We start from the raw sequence: 22824 nt of genomic DNA, 5'->3' as shown, positions 1-22824 counted from the left end.
TACTGTTTGCTGTTACACCCCTAGATGCCTAAGACAGTGTCTGACACTCAATATATTGAATGATGTAATCAGTTATTACTCTGTTCTGGCATATGTGTTATGTAATTGGATTTATATTATAATGCTCACTATTTCTTAGGTCAAATCATAGGAAATCAATGACTTCTCAAACTTTTCTTATCTACAAAAATGGCACTTCATGTTGTTTAAAGTAACATTTATAACAGTAGGTGACCTTTAAAATGTCTTTTTTATTTTTAATATTTACTTACTATAGTAATCATTTAAATACTAATTGTTCTAAAGGGAGTTTTTTAATCTTGTCAGGTTTATCAATTAAAAGTTTCTGTGGAGCACATACCTGTCCTTGGGTATTAAAATAACATTTTAAAAGAAAATATCTTGTCAATTTTATTATGTATAGAAAGTAAAAGAGGAAAAATCCTGTGGGAAAACGTAGTAACACCTGAGAAAATTTTTCAATATCATGCAGAGAAAATGCTATCTGGGCTAAGTATTTGACATTTAAAATGTTCTTTTCTTTTCTTTTCCAAGTCAGAGGAGGGGAGATAGAAGGACAGAGACTCCCACATGTGTCCCAACTGGGATCCACCCAGCAACCCTGTCTGGGGTCGGTGCTCTGCCCATCAGGGCCATGCTTGCAACCAAGCTATTTTTAGCACCTGAGGCAGAGGCTCCATGGAGCCATCCGTAGTGCCTAAGGCCAATGCATGCAAACCAATTGAGCCATGGCTGTGGGAGGGGAAGGGAGGAAAAGAAAAAAAAGAGGGAGGGAGGGTACTTCTTCTGTGTGCCCTGACCAGGAATCAAACCCAGGACATCCACACGCCTGGCCAATAATCTACCACTGAACCAACCAGCCAGGGTCCAATATTTGACATTTTTAATGTTTAGCATTCCTATTGGTTACCAAAAATATGTTCAATACAAAGTTTCTGGTGTTAAGAATTTTAATATATATATATTTTTGTATTTTTCTGAAGTTGGAAATGGGGAGGCAGTCAGACAGACTCCCACATGTGCCTGACTGGGATCCACCAGGCATGCCCACCAGGGAGCAATGCTCTGCCCATCTGAGGCATTGCTCTGCTGCAACCAGAGCCATTCTAGCGCCTGAGGGAGAGGCCATGGAGCCATCCTCAGCGCCCAGGCCAACTTTGCTTCAATGGAGTCTTGGCTGTGGGAGGGAAAGAGAAAGACAGAGAGGAAGGAGAGGAGGAGGGGTGGAGAAGCAGATGGGCACTTCTCCTGTGTGCCCTATCCAGGAATCAAACCCAGGACTCCTGCACGCCAGGCCAACGCTCTACCACTGAGCCAACTGGCCAGGGCTAAGAATTTTAATATTTTTTAAAATCTGTTCCATACTTCTTCATCTACAACCCTTAAAATATTATGAAAAGAGAAGTGTTACTTGTTTTTTTAAAAAAACCATATTTGAAAGAGTATTGATAATAATGATCTTGCCTTGTCTGAACACTCTTGGTAATAATTTAAATCCAAAGAAACCCCAAAAACAACTACCTCCAAATAAAAAAGAAACTGTTTAGAATGTACTGCTACTGTAGCTTATTTTTTTCATCACCATCAACATGAACCACCTCTTGCTAGATAATTCTCATGTACTGTCATTCTGCTGCAGTGCTGGAGTTGGAAGAACTGGAGTCTTTATTGCACTGGACCACTTGACACAGCATATAAACGATCATGATTTTGTGGATATATATGGACTGGTGGCTGAACTGAGAAGTGAAAGAATGTGCATGGTACAGAACCTGGTAAGATCTAACACTGCGTGCAGCATCAACTCCCAAATTTCTATGTGGGAGGATCTTAGTGGCAGTGGTCTGGCCGGATGTGGACTTGACCTGTCTTTGCATAGCAGAAAGTCTCTTTTTCTATGCCATAAACCTCCTTGGGGGAAGGTGTGAAGGAAAGGGGGTGTCTTAGGGAGAGCAGCTGATGGAGATTGCGGGAAAACTAAAGCCCATGTGCCACAGTCATCCTTCAACAATGTTACTTGACTCATCATCAGAACTTGTTCACACTTTTAGGCATAGAGAAAATAATTAATAAAATTGACTTATTTTTAACATTTAGCAAGTTTGAGTAGTTTAGAAAATGAATCAAGTCAATCTCTTTTGTAAACATGCTTCCAATTATAATAGGGGAAAAGTTTACAATACTGGCTGTTTTGAGGTACTACACATTTCATTCACTTGTCTATATTTATCCCAATTGCATATTAGTGCCAATAATTATTATTATATTATGTATTAATTGACTGGGAGTCTTTGTTTTGTTGTTTTGGTTTGGAATTAAAAATATTCCTACAATAGGTAGATTTTTCTTCATAAAAAATCACATAGTATAATAATAATAATAAGACTAAAAACTCCTCTATGGGGTGTCTAGTGGGTTCCAAGCACTGTACTAGATTCTTTACATGTATTATCTTGTTTAATCCTTTATTTGTAAAGTAGGTCCAATAAAACTAATCAGTAGACTGAGTATTATTGGCTCTGCTTCACAAACACAGAAGCAGATGTTCCAAGTAGTGAAGTGATATCCCACGGTTATACTATTCATAACTATCAGAGCCAAACCCAAGTCTAACTATAATATACAAGATGTTCCTATCTGTATTTTTTGGATTGAATTTATATGCTATACAGGTAGAGATTTTTCTCACAGTAAATATACAGATCTTTTCTAACAGTATTTTCCAAGGTACATCCTAGAAAATGTGAGGGGCATCAAAGTTGTTAAAAGTGTGAGAAAACAAATGTGCTAAATAAGTTTGAGAAGTTAAATTAGTTTTCTTAGAATTTCTTAGAGCCTCTATATTAATGCACATTGAAAATAACAAATGAGTCTCCCACATGGGCTACATTTCCTAAACCTATGATTGTGAAATCCTTGAACCTTTTTTTATACCAGAACCTATAATGCCACATCAAAGAACATAATGTTCTTAGCAAGATGTTGCTCTAGACCAGAAACCTCAAACCTTTTGGACTGCACATCCCTTTTAAGAAAAATGTTTGAGCAGTCAACTCCAATACATATGTATTTATTTTTTAATTGTAGATTGTACAGTTACATAAATTATTAAATGTATACAAAATAAGATAAAAACATAAATAAGATAGGTAAGTTATTTTTTTTTAAATCTTGCTAATTGTGATGGCTTTATGTTATCATTAGGTCTTTTTAAAAGATAAGATATTTACTTAGCACAGATTAATTCTGTTTTGATAGTGGTGTTAAATACATATTTTAAATTATTTCTATTTTTTTTAAAGTAGCTTACTACAAATGGATTACCTATTCTACAAGCACAAAGAATGTCACCCCTGCCATTATCTTGTCATTCATTTGGGCTTACATAATAAATAATATCTATAGTCTGTTAGTAGGGATCTTTTTAAGCCACATCAATGCTCTGATAGTTAGGTAAAGTGTAAATTTAATCCATATCCATTCCTTTATATGCTAAAAGGAGCAAATAAATATTACTCTTCTCTTCCATTACTTCCACAATGGAATATGACTTCTGACCAGGGTTGGCTTCATAGGAATGCAAACCCATGCAGCTCACAGCTCCCCATGCTCAAAAGGGCCTTGTGCCTGGTTTAATGTTTGCTTCCATTATCTTGAAAATCTAATAATTTTTGAGAAAGAGAACATTTCTCATTTTGCAGTGGGCCGTGCAATATTATGTAGCTGATTCTTATCCAGAGGTCTTATAAGGGCTCCACTATCAAGACAACTGTTAATCATTATTAAAACAATAAGAGTAATAAATAGGCCCTGGCCGGTTGGCTCAGCGGTAGAGCATCGGCCTAGCGTGCGGAGGACCCGGGTTCGATTCCCGGCCAGGGCACACAGGAGAAGCGCTCATTTGCTTCTCCACCCCTCCGCCGGGCTTTCCTCTCTGTCTCTCTCTTCCCCTCCCGCAGCCGAGGCTCCATTGGAGCAAAGATGGCCCGGGCGCTGGGGATGGCTCTGTGGCCTCTGCCCCAGGCGCTAGAGTGGCTCTGGTCGCAATATGGCGACGCCCAGGATGGGCAGAGCATCGCCCCCTGGTGGGCAGAGCGTCGCCCCCTGGTGGGCGTGCCAGGTGGATCCCGGTCGGGCGCATGCGGGAGTCTGTCTGACTGTCTCTCCCTGTTTCCAGCTTCAGAAAAATGAAAAAAAAAACACAAAAAAAAAAAAAAAGAAGAAGAATAAATAGAAAGCTGATTTTCCTCTCATGTGTTTGGGTACACATATGCACATGTGCACTGGTGACCATGCTATTGACATTAATCAAGATTGGTTGGCTCTTTTGAATAGAATAGAGTATAAGACTGATTCAGATATTGTATCCTTCTAGAGGTTAGAGTCAATCAAAAAATAAAAGTTGAAAATAATTTTGCCATACTGTACAACTTTGTAGAACTGAACTTTGTAAAGAGTGTATTCAAGAATGTCTAGTAATAAGGTCACACAATTTAGTATTCAGTATGTGTTATAATCTTCATATATTATACTTATTTAAACAACCAGAGCAAAATGTTGCCATTGGGTAGGGGAATGGAAAGAGCATGAATTTTGGAGTTGGAGAATTGAGTTCAGAATACAGGCCCTGGCTGGTTGGTTCAGTGGTAGAGCATTGGCCTGGAGTATGGATATCCCAGGTTCGATTCCCAGTCAGGACACACAAGAGAAGCGACCACCTGCTTCTCCACCTTTCTCCCCCTTTTCTCTCAGTGCCTCTCTTCCCTCCCACAGCCATGTCTCGATTGGTTCCAGTACATCTCCCCAGGCTCTGAGGATGGCTCCCTGGAGCCTCCCCTTCAGGTGTTACTAAAATCAGTTGCAAGCATGGCCTCAGATGAGCAGAGCCTGGGCCCCAGACGGGGGTCAGCACATATATCCTGGTCAGGGCACATGTAGGAGTCTGTCTTTATATCTCCTATCCTCTCACTTGGACAAAGAAGAAAAAAAAAGAAGAAAGGAGAAAGAAGAAGAAGGAAGAAGAAAGAAGAAAGAGGAGGAGGAATAGGAGGAGGAGGAAGAGGAGGAGGAGGAGGAGGAGGAGGAGGAGGAGAAGAAGAAGAAAGAAGAGGAAGAAGAGAAGGAGGAGGAGGAGGAGGAGGAGGAGGAGGAGGAAGAGGAGAGGAAGAAGAAGAGGAGGAAGAAGAAGAATTCAGTCCTGCTAATTACAGGCTCTGCAACTTTGTGAAATCAACCTCTTTGGGCTAATTCTCTTTTGTAAAATAGCCATGTTATGCTTTTCACTAGTTCATTGTCAGTATTAAATAAAAGTATCTAAAACGGCAAGCATGTAGTCAAAGCCCAGTGTACAGTAAATGTCCGACAAGACTCTGCCAAGTCCCTCCTTTCTGAAAAGCTGGTCCTCTGAAGCTCTTTTGCCCACCTTCATTCCTAGAGATTTTGCTCTTTACTGTCCTTTCCCTGTGATGAAAACAAGGAAATTGAGCACACCTTGGCTCCCATCCATACAAAGCAGCATTGCCTTGTACAGGAGTGGTTTCTTACTTTCTTCTCTTGCACCAGGAAGTAAAGCCAGTTTCTATGAAGAATGCTCACATCTCAGCACATATTACAGTAGCCATGGGCAGGGGCAGGGGAATGCGAACCCTGGCAAAATATTGCCACAAAAAGGCACCCGCAGGGCACAGCCCAAACCCCAGGAGAGAGCTTCATCTGTCACTGTCTAGCAAAAAGAGTTCATTGCAACCTCAAGAGATTTGAAAGGACTTTCTGAAAGAGTACTCTATGGTGATATAATACCCTGAGATATTTACTACTGGTGCTTCAAAATAAGAGTTAGTTTGGATGAGCCTCTGTCTTGCTCAGGATCTCCTGGAAATTTACTGATGTAAAGAAAGTGAAAGGAAAAAAAAGACTAATATATTTTGGGTGCCGGTTTTTTGGCAGGCACTTTACATGTTAAGTCCCTTAAATCTTACCACTTAGGTTTTATCATCCTCCGATGAGAAAACTGAACATCAACAAGTTTAATTCTTAGGGTAACATAACGCTTTAGGGGAGAAAATGAAATTGCACTCTTCACTGTCTCTTTGGCACTAACACACGGTGGCAGAGGGACCTTGGAAAATGGAGTGCTGCCCCATGGAGCACAGCCTGCCCTGTGGGCAGAGTTTCCGCCCATCATTCTTTCCAGTGGAGGTGAGATGGAGACAGTCAGAAGCTTCACATATCAAATATGACTTCAAATTCAAATGCTATTATTTAAAAAAAAAAATACCAGACTCATAAATCTCATCGATTGGTGTTTTCAAAGAAATTATAGTGTGTCAATATATTTCTAACAATAATGTTATTCATTGTTGGATAATTGTTTGAAAATACTCTTTCAGAATTACCTTGAGAAATGATTTACTAGCAATTTCAGTAGAATTTGCATTACTTTATAACAACACTTCATTTCTTACCAAAATTGAATTCCGTAACGTGATCATCCACCTCACTTATAAAAGTTGATCCCTAATGACTTCTGGATGTTCTCCAAATAAAAGCTGTCCTTAAATGGTTAAGATTGGCTTAGCGGTAAGAATTAAATGAGACTAAGTCAACAAACATTTATTATGCAACTATGACATGCCAGGCACTATTACAGGCTATGGGAATTCAGCAGTGAATATGAGAGTTCTGCCCTCATAGAAGTAACATTCTGGTCATGAGATGTTTGTGGAAATATTGTGTAATCCACAAAGAAATAGATATTTCTGGTAATGACCAACAATTTCTAAGACAATTTCAATAAAAGATTTCAAAAAGGTTTTGTGGTACAGTAGCAATAGATATAAATATAACCTCTTAAGATGGTCACTTAGAGGACATTCTATTTAAATCAATTGTCTATTTGTATACTTATATATCTTAAGCATTCAGTTATTTCCCTTTAATGTCGGGTATGTTTCCTATGTAAAAGTGTGATTTTTATTATTGTAAACTCAGAAATGTTAATAAGTTATTAAATTTTATTGAATAAACTTAAAACACTCAAATGGAACTAAATTTAGCCAAAGCATTCAGATGAATTGTTAGGAGTTCTTGTCCAGCACTTGGCTATTTGGATAGTTCAATGGTCTACTGCATTTTATTTACAATTAGAGAAAGGTACTTGACAATAGGTAGGCTAAATGTTACGTGATTACCAGAACTGATAAACATGTTTTATATGTGCTGATGGTGTGTGGATATGCTCACTCCCAGATTTTGAACGTAAATGTATCATTTGCATCCCAGTAACCATTCTAACAAGAAAACTATTATAAGAAAAATTACTTAATTAGACCTAACAGGAAAAAGGAAACTTCTAAACAAATTTAAATAATCTAGTTTGCCAGTTCTTATAATCATAGCAAGAAAGAGTAAATTAACATTTGGATTTCAATGATAAGAATTTTTAGAGAAACCTGAAGCTATATGAAGCTACAGGAATTTGGAAAACCTTACCTTTGAAATGGTAGAAAATCATTTACACACATGATAAATTCTGTGCCTCTAATGTAGCTATTTAACATTTGTGAAATTCAATATTAATTTTTATTGTAACAGTGTAGCTTACCTTATAGGTAATATCTCCACCATATCCATGTTATTTAATCACCCTTTTTTTGTGTCTAGGCACAATATATCTTTTTACACCAGTGCATTCTGGATCTCTTATCAAGTAAAGGAAGTAATCAGCCCATCTGTTTTGTTAACTATTCAGCCCTTCAGAAGATGGACTCTTTGGATGCCATGGAAGGTAAACAGAGGCAATGTGTACCCAATTTATTAGCCCTTTGCCACATACAGTGGGAATATTAATTTAATAATAACCATATGTTGAAAATGTTTGAGAAGCTTGGTTGGTGCACTCATCAATTTTTTCATTTCTAATTCAAGTTAGGAGACTAGCTTTTCCATTTGCACCATACTTTTGCTGTGAAACATTTAAATCTTTTAAACTGTTTATTAACTTCAGTTTTCTCTAGTGACGTGTTTCTTTATATTATAGGTGATGTTGAGCTTGAATGGGAAGAAACCACCATGTAAATATTCAGACCAAAGATTATAACTGGAAGATATTTTCAAATCCCAAAGCCAAAATTACCCCTCATTCTTCTGAATCATGAAATGTGCTACCTTAAAGAAATCTCTATGCTTTCCCAATTGTGCCTTACTAAATACAGTGACATTTTATGAACAGTTCTCATAAGTAGCTAATTTGGGATAGTTATTTGTATTGTACAAAATAAATATTATGTGCTTAGAATGTTTAAGCAAAAATATCCCAGAGGTTTTTGAAGTCTTCCATATTTTTGGAATGAGCCAAATATAAAATTATTATTATAATAGCATTGTTTCCATGTGAATTTTCCCTACGTATTGGATTTAATCTTGAACAAAAGTTGTAAATGTTGATTCAGTAGTGCTATTTTGGCCTCCAGGGTGTTGACGTTTCTTGTGGATAACTTCCAGGACTGTCATAATGATCTGTACTTCCATGTCCACCGCTGTGTTTTGAATCCTCTGTTTTATGAGTGCTGAGATATCATCTCATGATCTCGAACAGCTGAACAGTAACCCCTGACACTGCTGGGATTACTTCGCTTTTATACAACACACAGTAGCTCTTCGGGGACACTGAGGGCTATTTAAATTGCATTGTGATCTTTAGTTTGAAAAAACAAGAAAGAAAAATTAGACAGTATAATCGCTCGTATGAAGCTGTAGAGGACTTTTCTAGCCTATGTACATTTGTACGTTTCAGGCACAAACTGTACCACTATATTGTATATTTAAATTTATAGTTAAATGTATCAGAGTATTTGTCCATTAAATATATATGCAACCTAATATTTATAATTCTGAAGGTTTTCTTCAGCAGAAATGTATAAAAACAATAATAAAAACATGTAATGTGTTGCAAGCTTGTAAACTAATGCTGTGTTCCCATGGTGCCAACAGAGACTTCAAATAGGTTACAGAATACAGTCTTTATTTTATTCCCCACATTCAGTTATTGAGGAGTGGATTTGGTGGAACTGAAAACAAAGAAATCAACCAGGTTACAGCAAATTAGAGATTTTTTTTTTTAAATATTTCGACCTCCTTTTTGTTAGATAGTGACTATATATTAAGTAAGTTTTGAACTATATGTTATTATTTTGTCAAATTTCAATTGAGTCATAAAACAAAATAATATTAATTATTTTATTAATTCTATGATAGGAATGATATCTTCTGCATATTTCTGCTGGAATATAAATATAGGAAATGTGATGGCCAATAAAATTGAATTAAGGATTTGAGTTACTTTGCGGTGTGATTTAAGAGATCCTTATAAATATAAATTTGATTTTCTATATACAGTTATTATAATATAATGAAGTATATTATGTAAGTACAGTATAAGATAGTATAAATAATTAAGATATTATCATTTCCCATGGCACACACAGATGATTTTTAAGTTGAATTTATTATTCAAGAAATTAAATCCTTTAGTCTTGCAAGAACCCTTGCTTCCTGTTTTTTCAGGGCAAGGAGTATAAATAAATATAAGCCCTCTATTGCTCCAACCAACAATTTATTTCATAGAAATTTTCAGAAAATGATAAGATATGGTGAGAACTCTAAAAGACTCAGGTTGGAATTAGAAGTTCTTCACTTTGTTTCATGTGTCAGTCATGGAAAATACGTAGCACACCAGTGCTGATATTTGTGTGTTTTTGTGTTTGTGGAAGACTGGTACAGCCTATAAAAAATATTGATGAGATTATTTTTAATGTATTAAATGATAAAAAAAAAATAGTTCCATGTGCAGGCCAGTCAATTTTCTGTTATATATGTATAAAACAGGTGTGCACAACATACAGTACCAGGTTTGACCCATATATATATACACACACACATATGTGAGTATAAAATGGAGATTTAATGTAAGGCTCCCTCTAAAACAGTGCTTATCAAACTTTATCATATCTTTAGATCACCTGAATATTGCATTAAAATGCAGATTCTGCTTTAGAAGTTCTAGGGTAGAACTGGAGAAGTCTTCATTTCTAGCAACTACTAAAATTATAATAGTATTGCCTGATCTCAGGCCATAGATTGAATAGAAAATCTCTAAAAGACACTAGGATCAGAATAATTCTGTGTTCACCTGAAATTATTTGAAACACGTTAAAAAACACTTGGCTTTATTATCAGAAAAATTACTACAGAGCACCTGGTAAGTGTGTGTAGCTTACTAGCTATGTCTTGAAACTATGACTGAAATTGAATGGATAATCACTTATTAACTATAGCTAAATTTTCTCTTAATTATGTTGTGAAAGGACTAGTTTAAAACCAAGTTCCATAAGTGACTATTATGTTCAAATTAAAATAACGAGGACCATCTGTAACATTTTTAGATCTGATTTGTCAAAATACATTGAAGCACATGTACAGTAAATGAGCAACATGTGTTCAGCTGAAACGAATGAAACTGGAGCCTCTCAGAATGGTTTGCCAGAGAAAAGAGCAGCTGTGGATATCACCTCTGCTTTCATCCTATAATATGCATAATTTTATTTTCTTTTGGTTTATAGGTAAACTGTTTATCAGTTTTTCTTGAGAAAAAATATACCAATTAAATCTTTCTCTTTTTGTAAGGGAGATTCACTCTCCAAATCTGGTACCAAACACTGATTTTTGAAATGGGATTTAAGTTCAGCAAAATATTCTACAAGTCTATGACATTATTGTGATAAGTACATTTTCATGGGCCAGCTTTTAGAAATGTCACAGTAAAATATTTGATAAAGCTGGGAATACAAAATGATCTGAAAGTCTCAACAGAATGGTATTAAAAGTAAAAATATGAAAAAATGTTTATAAAGCATAATCTTGGCAAAAAAAGCTTGCCTTCTTAGGATCGGTAATATTTCATGGTAAATGACTTCATAAATATGCCTGAGGGTCCATGTGGAATCAGGATTTCTATGCCCACCAGCTCATGAAGATGTTCTGAGGAATAGATTAGCTCATACTTAATGAAATTATTTTTAAAAAGTACAATCAATTCTTTAAAGTTAATGTAATATCTTACCCAGGCTGGTCAATGTGTAATATTTATCAGTAAGATAATGTATCCAATTTTAAGATTGTCTTGTTCTTTGTGATATTTAGTGCTATATTTGTATGTCTATTTCACATGTAGGGATTAAAGAGAAAATTCTGGCCATTATATTGACTTCTGCTGAATAAGATCATTGATATATTTCTATGAATGATTAAGAGCATTCTCAAGGAATTTTTGGACTAAAGTGAGTAGGCAAACATGTACACAACATAAAATATTATTTGGAAAACAAGTCAAGAAAATTTTCATTACAGACATTCTGACAGGACATTCTGAATCAGTGTCTGAGATATAACCACTTGAAAATAAACCTGTAACCTAACAGAAGGTAACAAAGGGCCTAATTTATTTCTATTAACAAAATTATGATTCTAGAGTCCAAGACCGTTTGTTCTTGGATTGGGAAGTAATTATAGTAACTTATAAACTTTTAAAAGTACTTTTACATTCATCATCTTGATTAATGCTTACAAAATCCTTTAAGACCTATAGAGTTCCATATTACAGATAAGTCTTAATTGCGCTCTAGACTGCATTTAGTAAGGGCGAAGCTGCATATCACAATCAGGTTACTGAAAGTCAACGATAAATGTAAAATTTTTAATGGCAACAAAGAAAATAGGGACCTGTTCAGGGTTACAAAGATAAGAAATTATTTCAGCTTCTATTTAGAAACAATGCAAGCCAAAAGAAAATGGAATGACATAGTCTAAGTGCTGAAAGTACCTTCTAAGCCTGATTATGGGCAACTATAAAAAAGTTAGAGCTAAGAACATAAAGAGTTAATAACATACTTAATGGTGAAATAATAAAAGACTTCACCCTAAGATCAAGAAAAAGACAAAAATGCCTATATTTACAACTTCTATTCAATATTGCACTGGTGTTCTTAGCTATTACAATAAGGCAAGAAAAAAATGCATAAGATTTATAAAAGAAGAAACAAAACTGTTTATATGAATAGAGGATATAATCATGTATGAAGAAATTACTGAGAAATGTACCAAAGAAAAAGCTGCCAAGTATAATAAATAACTTTAAAACATTAATAGATATAAGACCAAGATAGAAAAATTAATTTTACTTATACATACTATCAATGAACATCTGGAGAGTATAATTAAAAATACCATTAACAACAGCACCCATAAACATGAAATGATTCAGAATAAATTTAACTAAATATGTGCAAAAACTATACACCAAAAATTATATTGATGGGAAAAATTAAAGAAGACTCAATGTTTTTTAAAATGCATGCCCATGAACTCAAATGCCTACTTCATATTGTTAAGATGTCAATTCCCTTTATATTAATATATAAATTCAACAGGTTATAATTCTTAATTCCATAAGGCTTTTCCCCCTAGAAATCATGAATCTGTTTTATAATTTCTATAGAAATGCTACACAAGACCTAAAATAGGCAAAATTATTTTTAAATAGAACAGAAAGGAATGATTTACAGTATAGATATATAGTATTTCTCATTCAAAGAAAAAATAGAAAGTTAAAAATATAAATCTACATGTTGCTTGTCAATTGGTTTTCAACAAAGGTGAAAATTTAAGTCAATGAGGAAAAGTAGCCTTTCCAATAACTAGTGTTCAAACAACTGGTATCCCATTCGGAAAAACATGAATCTTCATCTCTATCTCATATAACAAATACAAAAATTAACGTGAAATGGAACATGAGTTTAAATGTGAAAGCTAAAACTATGAAGCCTATAGGAAAAAAAGAAAACTAAGAGAAAATCCTCATGATCTTGGGATAGGCAAAGATGTCTTAGAATACAAGAAATAAAATATTTAAAAAAATTGATCAAATGTACTTTCTCAAAATTATAACCTTTTGCTCTTTAAAAGACACTATTGAGAAAATGCAAAGTCAAGGCACAGGCTGGGAGAAGAAGAGAAAATATTCACACTACATGTGACAAGATACAAGTACTGAGACATATGCAGAATACATAAATATTTACAGAACAATATATGCATAAATGGCCAATACATGAAAAGATGTTCAAATCATTAGTCATCAAGTAAATTCAAATTAAAATAAGAATTAAATAATTATACCAATAAAGTTATAAAAATTTTAATGACTATTATTATCAAGTCATCCTGAAAAGTATTTTGAGTGGCTAGAACTGAAAATATTTGGTATAATCACTTTGGAAAACAGGTTGGTAATTTTTTATAAAGTTAAACATATACCATATTACCCAGCATGCCTACTCATTTATCCAAGAGAAGTTAAAGTACATTTTCAGAAAATATTTCCAAGGTATTTTTACACAATATAGTAATAATGTTCTTAGCAGCTTTATTCACAATAGCCAAAAAAAAAAAAAAAAAAAAAGAGTTTAAATCCCCATCAGCAGGAATTAATGAATAGGTTGTAGTATATTTGGACAATGAAATACAACGTGGAAATAAAATAGGAATGGACTATTGATACACATAGAACAGGCAGGAAAACACTCAAAAACATGTTGATTGGAACAACAGACAAAAAGAAATACTTATTGTAAAAATCCTTTTAAGTAAAGCTCTGGAACGGGTTAAACTAATCTATAGTGATAGAGATCAAATCAGTGAATATCAGGAGTGGGGTATATGTGGAGATTGACTGCAGTGGGCAAAAGGGAACTTTTGGGGGGCAATGAGTGTTTGATATCTTCATTTGTCAAAATGCTTTAAATTCTGTACACACAATGAGTGCATTTTATTTCATGTAAATTATAATTCAGTAAGGTTAATTTTAAAAAAACAGGGATAATGAAAAAATAGTTTCAAGACATTTACAATATGCCATTTACATAATGTTTTAAAACCACAAGTAGCATTTTATGGATTCATACATAAAATTATGAATGGGAATGTAAGTGTTGATGTCAGATGGTGGTTTCCTCTCATATGGGAACAATGCAGGCAGGGAGACAGATTGCCATGGAATCAGAGATCAACAGGGTTTCAAATACATTTGTAAAATTTTTCTTTTAACTTAAAGCATATGTGGTAGCATGGATTGTTGAAATTAAATAATGAGCAAAAATATTTATTATATTATTTTTAAAAGTTTTCTTTGTGTTTGAAATAATTTATCATTTTTAAAATAGGAGTAAAATTTAAACTTTAACAACTTATTAAAGTGACATAAAATGTTTATGGATTATTTTCACAGATCTACCCAAGTGTCATGCCCTCCTACCTGAATGAGTGTGATACAGAGAGAAATCTTTACATACTTTTGTTACGTAGTGATTCCATTCCCAAAGCACGAACAATTAGTGTTCTAATATTAAAAATAAAACTTGTGCTCCGAATGCTTTTCAGAGAATTCGCAAAGTTCTTATTCACTTAGCATTTATAATCAGGTGAATTCCCATGAAAGAAATAATGACGTCACTTGCTGAGCACACCATATCATCACTAAGGCTGATGATGCATGCTAACAGGATTAATGGCTACTTCCTGGCTGTTAACATCAGAAATTTTACAAATTTACATTTTAAGGATTATACTTAAAATTGTGGTATGGATTATTTGTAGGAAATAGAATATTATAGTTTATTTTACAGCAATTAATACAGCTGTCTTTATTGAATCATTATGTGCTGGTACTTTTCTAAAGACATTACAAATATTAATTAATACTGATAATTCTTGGAAGTGGGTGCTACAATCTGCCTTTTACATGTAAGAAAACAGAAGCAAAAACAAAAAAGAAATTTTAAATACCCTGCTCAAGGTTACTCATTAAGTAAGTGAACGATCCTAGACTTGAAGTGAGAGGCCTAATTTAAAAGCCCATATCTCACTATGTTACCTAGAGACCATCAGGTTTATCATAATATCTTTGATATTACCAACTGGCATGTATAACACACTTGAACTCTAATTACTCCCATCTTCAAAAAATAAAATTTCTCTTATATCATCAAAAATAGACCACTTTATACTCAGTCAGTGAAAATACTAGCCTTTTGAATTCAGGTATTAAGTCTAATATTCTTTCTGTTATGTGTTATCTTCTCCAATATATATTCGGTCCAAACCAAATTGTATTATTTTTCAATTCTCTTCTACAACTTGTTGCTAGATTAATCTCCCTAGCTCTAAATTGGTCATTTTACTGCTGTTTAGTAGCCCTTCATTGCCTATGGAATTAAACTCATAAACGATTCTTTCCCTAGAATATTGCTCCTTTTTCCAAGTACTAAAACCAAACTAGAATATTTGCTGTGTACTAAGACACACCCTACACATTCCCAGTATCATGCTTTCAGGCCTACAATTTCCTCAATAGCTCTTATCTATTGGAATTCCCCACTCACTAGATTGTCAGCTCCTTGTGAACAAGGACTAGATTTTTCTCATGATTTTATTTTTTAGATTTTATTTATTAATTTTAAAGAGAGGAGTCAGACAGAGAGAGAGAGAGAGAGAGAGAGAGAGAAAGAAGGGAGGGAGGAGCAGAAAGCATCAACTCCCATATGTGCCTTGACCAGGGAAGCCCGGGATTTTGAACCGGCAACCTCAGTGTTCCAAGTTGATGCTTTTACCCACTGAGCCACCGCAGGTCAGGCTTTCTCATGATTTTAACCAATTAGCACTTAGCGTACCATCTCATACATGAGATAAAGTTAAGCAAATATGTTCAACTGAAAGTTTGCCTTAGCAAAAGTAAAATAATGTTCTTATGTGACTGTGTATTGCACATGCAAGAATATCTTTTTGATCAAAGAGCAAATACACACTGGTGGATTAGAGATAAACATCAGTGGGAGAGCAGAGAATACTGACCTGCAGTCCTGTGTGGTTTTTTCAGGTTTTTCAGTTATCCAGAACGAAACCAAGATCTTAATATAATGCAAAAATTCTTTAACAACTGAAGTTGACAAGAAGGAGTTCTATACAACTGGCAACTTACTAAAAAGTTCATCAAATCTTTTTAATTTTCTTACATCATAGATACTTCAACATACTGACTTTTCCAGTTAAAGGAGTTTGGAAACAGCAAAGCTAATGGGTTTATATCATTATATTGTGTATACATACATATACATATGTGCATGCACACACCTTTCTATTAAAAGCACATAGGCCTTCAAAACATAAAAAACCGGGACCATTTATTGAAATCCAACATATATAAATAGCCACTAAATAAAACAAAAATAAATATTACAATCTAAGTCCTTTGTGAGAAAACACATTTTTCCCCTCTTTAAATTACATTATATTTCTGCTTTAAAGGAGACAGGAATGAGTTTAACATGTTCTTTTGAAGAATTTATAAAGCTGATGAGATTAAGACGGCGAGGAGGTTTTAGAGCAGGGATCGGGAACCTATGGCTCGCGAGCCAGATGTGGCTCTTTTGATGGCTGCATCTGGCTCGCAGACAAATCTTTAATAAAAAAAAAAATAATGTTAAAAATATAAAACATTCTCATGTATTACAATCCATTCATTTCAAACCACTCATGTTCATGTCGCGGGTGGCTGTAGCCAATCACAGCTGTCCTCCTGGACAACACCAAATTTTTATTGGATAATGCGTAATGTACACAGGTCATTGTATGGCTCTCAAGGAATTACATTTTAAAATATGTGGCGTTCATGGCTCTCTCAGTCAAAAAGTTTCCCGACCCCTGTTTTAGAAGCAGTTTGGAACAAGATAGCCCACAGGGGCAAGGCAGGTCTGGAGTTGTGGCCAATGTGCACATACTCAGAGGCAGACACCAGGTTCAGAGAAGACAATAACAAGCAGCAGGTGGCAAACCAGGCCAACAGGAGACATGAGGGTGGACTAGGAAGAGGTAACATATCGTAACAGGCAAGCTAAAGAGAATCCAAGAACTAGCCCTGTAAAGATCCAAAAATGCCAGAGGCAGGGGAGTGAGTCAGCAGGAAGCAGGGTTCCACTCACCACAAGTTCAGAGGTGGCTCTCTTCCTTAGGGCAGACCTCTCATTTCCTAAAGACAGATAAATAGATGAATGGGTAGATAGATGATGGATAGACCTCTATCTGATAGACCTCTATCTCTATATATCGCTCCTTCATAGTGCTTAAAATTACTAAATAAATGTTAACTGAGTGAATGAATGAGTAAATGCTTTAAATAAGTAGAGTATTAGAGAAATTTTAGAGGTTAAAAAAAAATCAAAATTCACCACAGGTGAGACATTTACACTTTCTTCACAATTTATAAAAATTTAAAGAAGTATGTCCCAAAAACCAAAGCTGAAGTTTAGACTAGTAGGCTACTTTAAGCAACCTTACTTCCCAGTCCAATAACTTTAATTAAAGTCACATAAAACATAATCCCTATAAAATTAGGAAGGCTCTTAGTCATATGACTGAATTTCCTATATAATAGTAGCTTATCATTTGGAGCAAGCCACCTGGTTCTTTGTTCCCACAATTCACATCGCTGTGTATCAGAAGCAATTCCATTTTACCAGAAAGCTCAGCCTCACTCTAACCTCTGGGAAGAATTTAGTCCTTGTCTAGAGAATTTAAAGGTATATTCCTTCAATACTCTTGGATCATCAGCATCAAGAGAACTTTGCTGCAAATCTCCTGGCCGGAGGACAGCTATTATTAAGAGTCCTTGAGTGGTGATTTTTATTCTTTTATTCTGATTATGGTCACTGAAAGAAGTGCATCAAGATTTCATGATGATACCTAATAATTAATTGGTGAGTTTATGACATTGGTTAGAAATGTAACCGTTTCACTTTCAAAGTTTGGATTTGAATTATTTGTCTTTTACAAAAAAAAAGTAATAAATGAATCCATTCAAAATTCTACTAAATTAAGTCAATTGAAAGGAAAGGCTTTCTTCACTGAGTGTTCCATTATTATGGATTCTTTTTTAAGAAGTTTATTGAAACCTGACTATTTCAATAGCACCTTATATACAATAGATTACTGTGATTATGTCAAAGTCCCCTTATAAATGGGCTATCCAGTATGTAACATTTATGATATATTTTTAAAATGAGGCTTTGCTAGGATGCAATTATTTTATAAAGTTGGGTTATTTTAAAGTAAATTAAAATATTTTGATTACTATAAAGCCAAAACTTTATGCAGAGAAAGTTGAAGAATACAAAGAGGGGAGTTAGGATTACTGTTTCCAATGCTGGCTTCCTTACTATTCTCACAACTTTCAGGTACCCAGGGAAGCCTGAATCAGCAGGGTTCAAGAGGTAAAAAGGTAGGAACACAGATCAGCTTCTGGAGAGTGCCTTGAAGAGTGCCCAAGGGTAAGATAGCCACGTGCCTGAGGCTCTCCCTCTTGCAGTCAGCTAGCTGAAATAGTAACACATTGACAGGGAGAACAGGAACATCAAGAAAGGCCAGGTGCCTGACCTGTGGTGGCGCAGTGGATAAAGCGTCGACCTGGAAATGCTGAGGTTGCTGGTTCGAAACCCTGGGCTTGCCTGGTCAAGGCACATATGGGAGTTGATGCTTCCAGCTCCTCCCCACCTTCTCTCTCTGTCTCTCTCTCTCCTCTCTCTCTCTCCCTCTCTGTCTCTCTCTCTCCCTTTCTCTCTCCTCTCTAAAATGAATTAAAAAAATTAAAAAAAAAAAAAAAAAAAAAAGAAAGGCCAGGTCTTCAGGAGGTAGGTAGCCAGGAACAAGTAATCCACTAATACTTTAAAAAAAATAAAGTCAAAGGAGGAAAATAATTAAAAAATAAAATGTACTTTACTGTAAGGTTTCTTGTGTCAATCTAGCAATGCTGCACATTTTAAATAATTCCAAGTTATGCTTTTATTTTCAAACTGATTTTTTTTTAGCCTGACCTGTGGTGGCACAGTGGATAAAAAGCATTGACCTAGAACGCTGAGGTCGCCATTTCCAAGCCACGAGCTTGACTGGTCAAGGCACATATGGGAGTTGATGCTTCCTGCTCCTCCTCCCCTTTCTCTCTCTCTCTCTCTCTCTCTCTCTCTCTCTTCCCCTCTCCTCTCCTCTCTAAAATGAATAAATAAAACCTTTTTAATAATGTGATTTTTTTGTATCACATACAATTTATTTTAATTTCATATTTCAATTACAGTTTACATTCAATATTATTTTGTATTAATTTCAGGTGTGCAGAATAGTGATTAGACAATTACAAACTTTACAAAGCATCCCTCCCCCCTGATATTTTAAGTACCCACTTGGCACAATACATAAATATTATAATATTATTGACTATATTTCTTATGCTGTACTTGACATTCCTGGGACTTTTCTGTGGCCTAAGGGTACTATGCTCAGGGAAATCAGTCAGACAGAGAAAGACAATACCATGTCATTTTACTTATATGTGGGATCCAAAAGTGAAATCAGTGAACAAACAAAATAAAAAGAAACTATGGATACAGAGAACAGACCGATGCTTGCCAGAGGGGAGGGCAGGTTGGGGGCTGGGTGAAAACATAAAGGGATTAAGAAATATAAAATGTAATTTTTTAAAGAGCTGATTTAAGGTGGTCAATTCTGAACTCAGAATGATTTTACAATCCTAGTTTTTCCCCTTTCCAACCTTCCCTCTCTCATCCCTCTTTTCTCCCCTCCCTCTCCTCCTGTTCCCCCTCCTCTCTCTCAATCATTCGCCTTTACTCTATGGACTATTAAAAGCATCAGAGCCCCAGAAGAGTCTTGCTGCCCACTTCTGAAGGCAGAGCTAAATTACTGCACCCTCAGGAAATCTCACACTAATCTTATAAGATTTTATAAGATCATGCTTCATTTTTTCCTGTGGCTGAAGTTATTGCTCAGATAATGTATTTATAAAACTCTTTAAGTAACACACCACTGCCAAAAATAGTATTATAGTATTATCATATGTCCAAAAGCTGATTTTAATCATCACTTTAATCTTCAAAAGATAACTTATTCCATGGAGAAGACTGGGATTTTCTTCAAAGTCAGAAAAAAATAAGCTTTCTGGTGAATTGAAATGGGTAAGATTAAAGAAAAAAAAATTCTGTTATGGGAGTGTTAGAAAGCTATATAAAATACCAAACCCTCAAAGAAGTAAAAATAAAGTTGGAAACCTAAGAAGTCTGGTTGTCTTAAATCATATGAAAAACATTAAAGAATTAATATCTTGAAATTATTTAGTTCTTTTAAAAAATGTAGGATGTGTTCTTTGTGCTATTACATTAAAACATATTACAAAGTCTAAAAGATTAAACCCTGTTAATTTATCTGCATAAAATGATAAAAGAATATAAAAACAATCAAATATCACTTATTACACTTACATTATTTTTAAACATAATAACAAAAAAATTTGCTACCTTTTGCAAACTTGAAATACAAAAATTGCCTGGCACAACAGATTGGTCAAGTGCAAAGCAACCCTTGATACTTGCATTCTTTCTTTGTGATGTGATGTTTCTCACTAACCCAGAACAAAACCGAGACACAAGACAAGAGCTTTTGCCATGGAAAAATCACATCACTCATTGCCGGGTCCAACTTCATTTTATTACAAAACAAATATACTATTTACAGCCATTATTTTTATTATTCATTTTTTATGCTCTTACATCCTCAAAATGCTGGGGTTTCACAATCACAAATAAAAATTAGCAAGGTTCACCATATTTCACAAAGGGATACACAATCATTCTCTGTTTTCTGAGATTTAGTGCTTTCAGTCTTGGCTCACACAGAGCATGCGCACACTGTCTCCCAATTTGAGGAGGGGGATTTTCTGTAAATTTATAAGTAGGGATCTATTGGATCCACTCAGGTCAGGTTACAGGTTGGCACAGATTTACTGCCATCAAGACCACTGAGTCTTGGTAGAGAGAACTAATTGTGCTCTTTTCACGTTTTAAGAGGTCAAGCTAAAGTTTCCCTCTGTGAGAATGGGTGACGGAACAAGTGGCAAACGCACTAATGACTGTGACATACTTGATGGCGCTGGTGACAGTCTTCTGAACACAGAAACGGTCTTCAATGAAGAGCTATATTACAAAAGTTTTAAAACGTTAAATTGCAACAGCTGAGAAAAAGAGAATAGTTCAACTGAAAGGAAATTAATGAACAAGTGTCAAAACGGACAGTTGGTGTCAATTCCTAGAGGATTTGGAAGTAAGAAGTGGAGTGAGACAACCAAGTTAACAGAGCTCCTGTTTGTAGGAAAAGAACATCGTACTTCACAAATATCCATCATAGGAGTTATGCTTGTCACAATCCACATTAGTCCGTGTTTAGCAGAAAAGAATACTTCATTTCGGGCCACGTAAGCAACTCATTTTCTTGATCTCCAACAGCATATGATTGTTTTCTTGGACACAAATTTAGAAAGAAATTCTACCCTCAGCCAATGTGGTAATTCTTGGACCAAAATGTGCCCACCATTTTGAGAAAGAAAAGACTCTTTCAAGCCCAAACTATTTCTGAATGAATTTAAAAAATATTTGGAACTAAAATGTTTTAAATTCTAACCTTTTTTAGTAGTAACCCATTGAAACCTAAGTCTTATCTTTTCTGTCAACTAATAATAAGTAATAAAAGTAAATAAACATTTTCACATTGATTATTAAAAGTTTCACTAGAATTAGTTAATACTGTTTGAAAATTTAAAGTGTGTTTCTTCTTTATCTTAGGAAGATATTATATTAAAGGGATTTCTTAATAAAGGTTTTCTTTATGAGTGGCTTATATGAAATAATCTGTTAAAATTCAATGTAATTTACATCAATAAACCAAATATGTCAAAAACAACTATACTGAAATTTAATTTGCTTCATTCAGCACATGGAAATTATGGGGGGCTTAAAAAATGAAATTGTTCTTTCAAAAGATCCTGAAATGCTTTTTTTCCAATGTGGTATTTTATAGAAATTGATAAGATCAGTATCTGTTTTGGTATCTTTCTTTATTTCATTGACCACATTTGCATTCAGACATTTCAATAATTTCAAAGAAACCACCCTAAAAATAAATGATGTCAATTGGAAAAGACTCTCTTACTGACGATACCACAATAGATACCATGACAAATTTTCACAGAAGACCAGTAGAAACATGCAATTTTTTAAGCTCAAAAATGTCTAATGGTTCTCTATTCCCTATAAGCTTAACTCTAATAGTCAGAATATTTATACCTTTAGGTCTATCTCACCATTCTCATCACAGTTTGGTCATGTCCTGTTCTCATGTCATCTCCTATTCAGATACTGCCCATCTTTCTAGGTCCTTAAAAAAAAAATCTCATCTTTCCATGAGATCCTCTAGTCATTCAAATAGCCCTTCATTTGTGCCATATTCCCTACATTATTCATTTTGGAATTTCACTTTACAGTATGCTAATTAGTAGTACTATTATATAAGTACTTCAGAAGATACATCTCATATCTTTAATTAGATTGTAAACTATGTGAAGGCAAGTAATATATTGATCTTTCTGAAATTAACATAAATTTTGCACAAAATGAAGGCATATTAAGGAACAGACAAAAAAGGGAATGAGAATAAAAGGAGAATTTTAAAAATATTCCATGTGGGGGAAGAACTAAGGGGTTTTATTGGAATTCTGTACATTTTACTGAATTTTTCTGTAAGCCTAAAACCGCTTGTCTATTTATTTTATTTTATTTTATTTCTTTAATTAAATTTATT

The 22824-nt window shown here is 34.7% G+C and overlaps 1 protein-coding gene and 1 long non-coding RNA gene across 3 annotated transcripts in view; one reads left to right on the top strand and one right to left on the bottom strand.

The window, feature by feature from the left end:
- Positions 1-9890, top strand: part of PTPRQ (protein tyrosine phosphatase receptor type Q) — a 270501-nt gene extending 260611 nt beyond the window's left edge. For both annotated transcript variants that reach the window (XM_066368486.1, XM_066368485.1), the window contains 3 exons: positions 1661-1796; positions 7684-7807; positions 8060-9890. In XM_066368486.1, the coding sequence (XP_066224583.1) occupies positions 1661-1796; positions 7684-7807; positions 8060-8097 (298 nt within the window). In that variant the 3' untranslated portion in view covers positions 8098-9890. The remainder of the gene's footprint in view (positions 1-1660; positions 1797-7683; positions 7808-8059) is intronic.
- The window catches only part of LOC136394785 (uncharacterized), a 39985-nt gene that overhangs the window by 7535 nt on the left and 9626 nt on the right, over positions 1-22824 (bottom strand). The window contains exon 3 of the long non-coding RNA XR_010749233.1: positions 17112-17158. This is a non-coding gene — a long non-coding RNA (uncharacterized lncRNA). The remainder of the gene's footprint in view (positions 1-17111; positions 17159-22824) is intronic.

Source organism: Saccopteryx leptura, chromosome 2 (assembly GCF_036850995.1).
Source record: "Saccopteryx leptura isolate mSacLep1 chromosome 2, mSacLep1_pri_phased_curated, whole genome shotgun sequence".
Lineage (NCBI taxonomy): Eukaryota > Metazoa > Chordata > Mammalia > Chiroptera > Emballonuridae > Saccopteryx > Saccopteryx leptura.
Note: the sequence above shows the minus strand (reverse complement) of the source record. Positions and strands in the feature narration are given on the sequence as shown.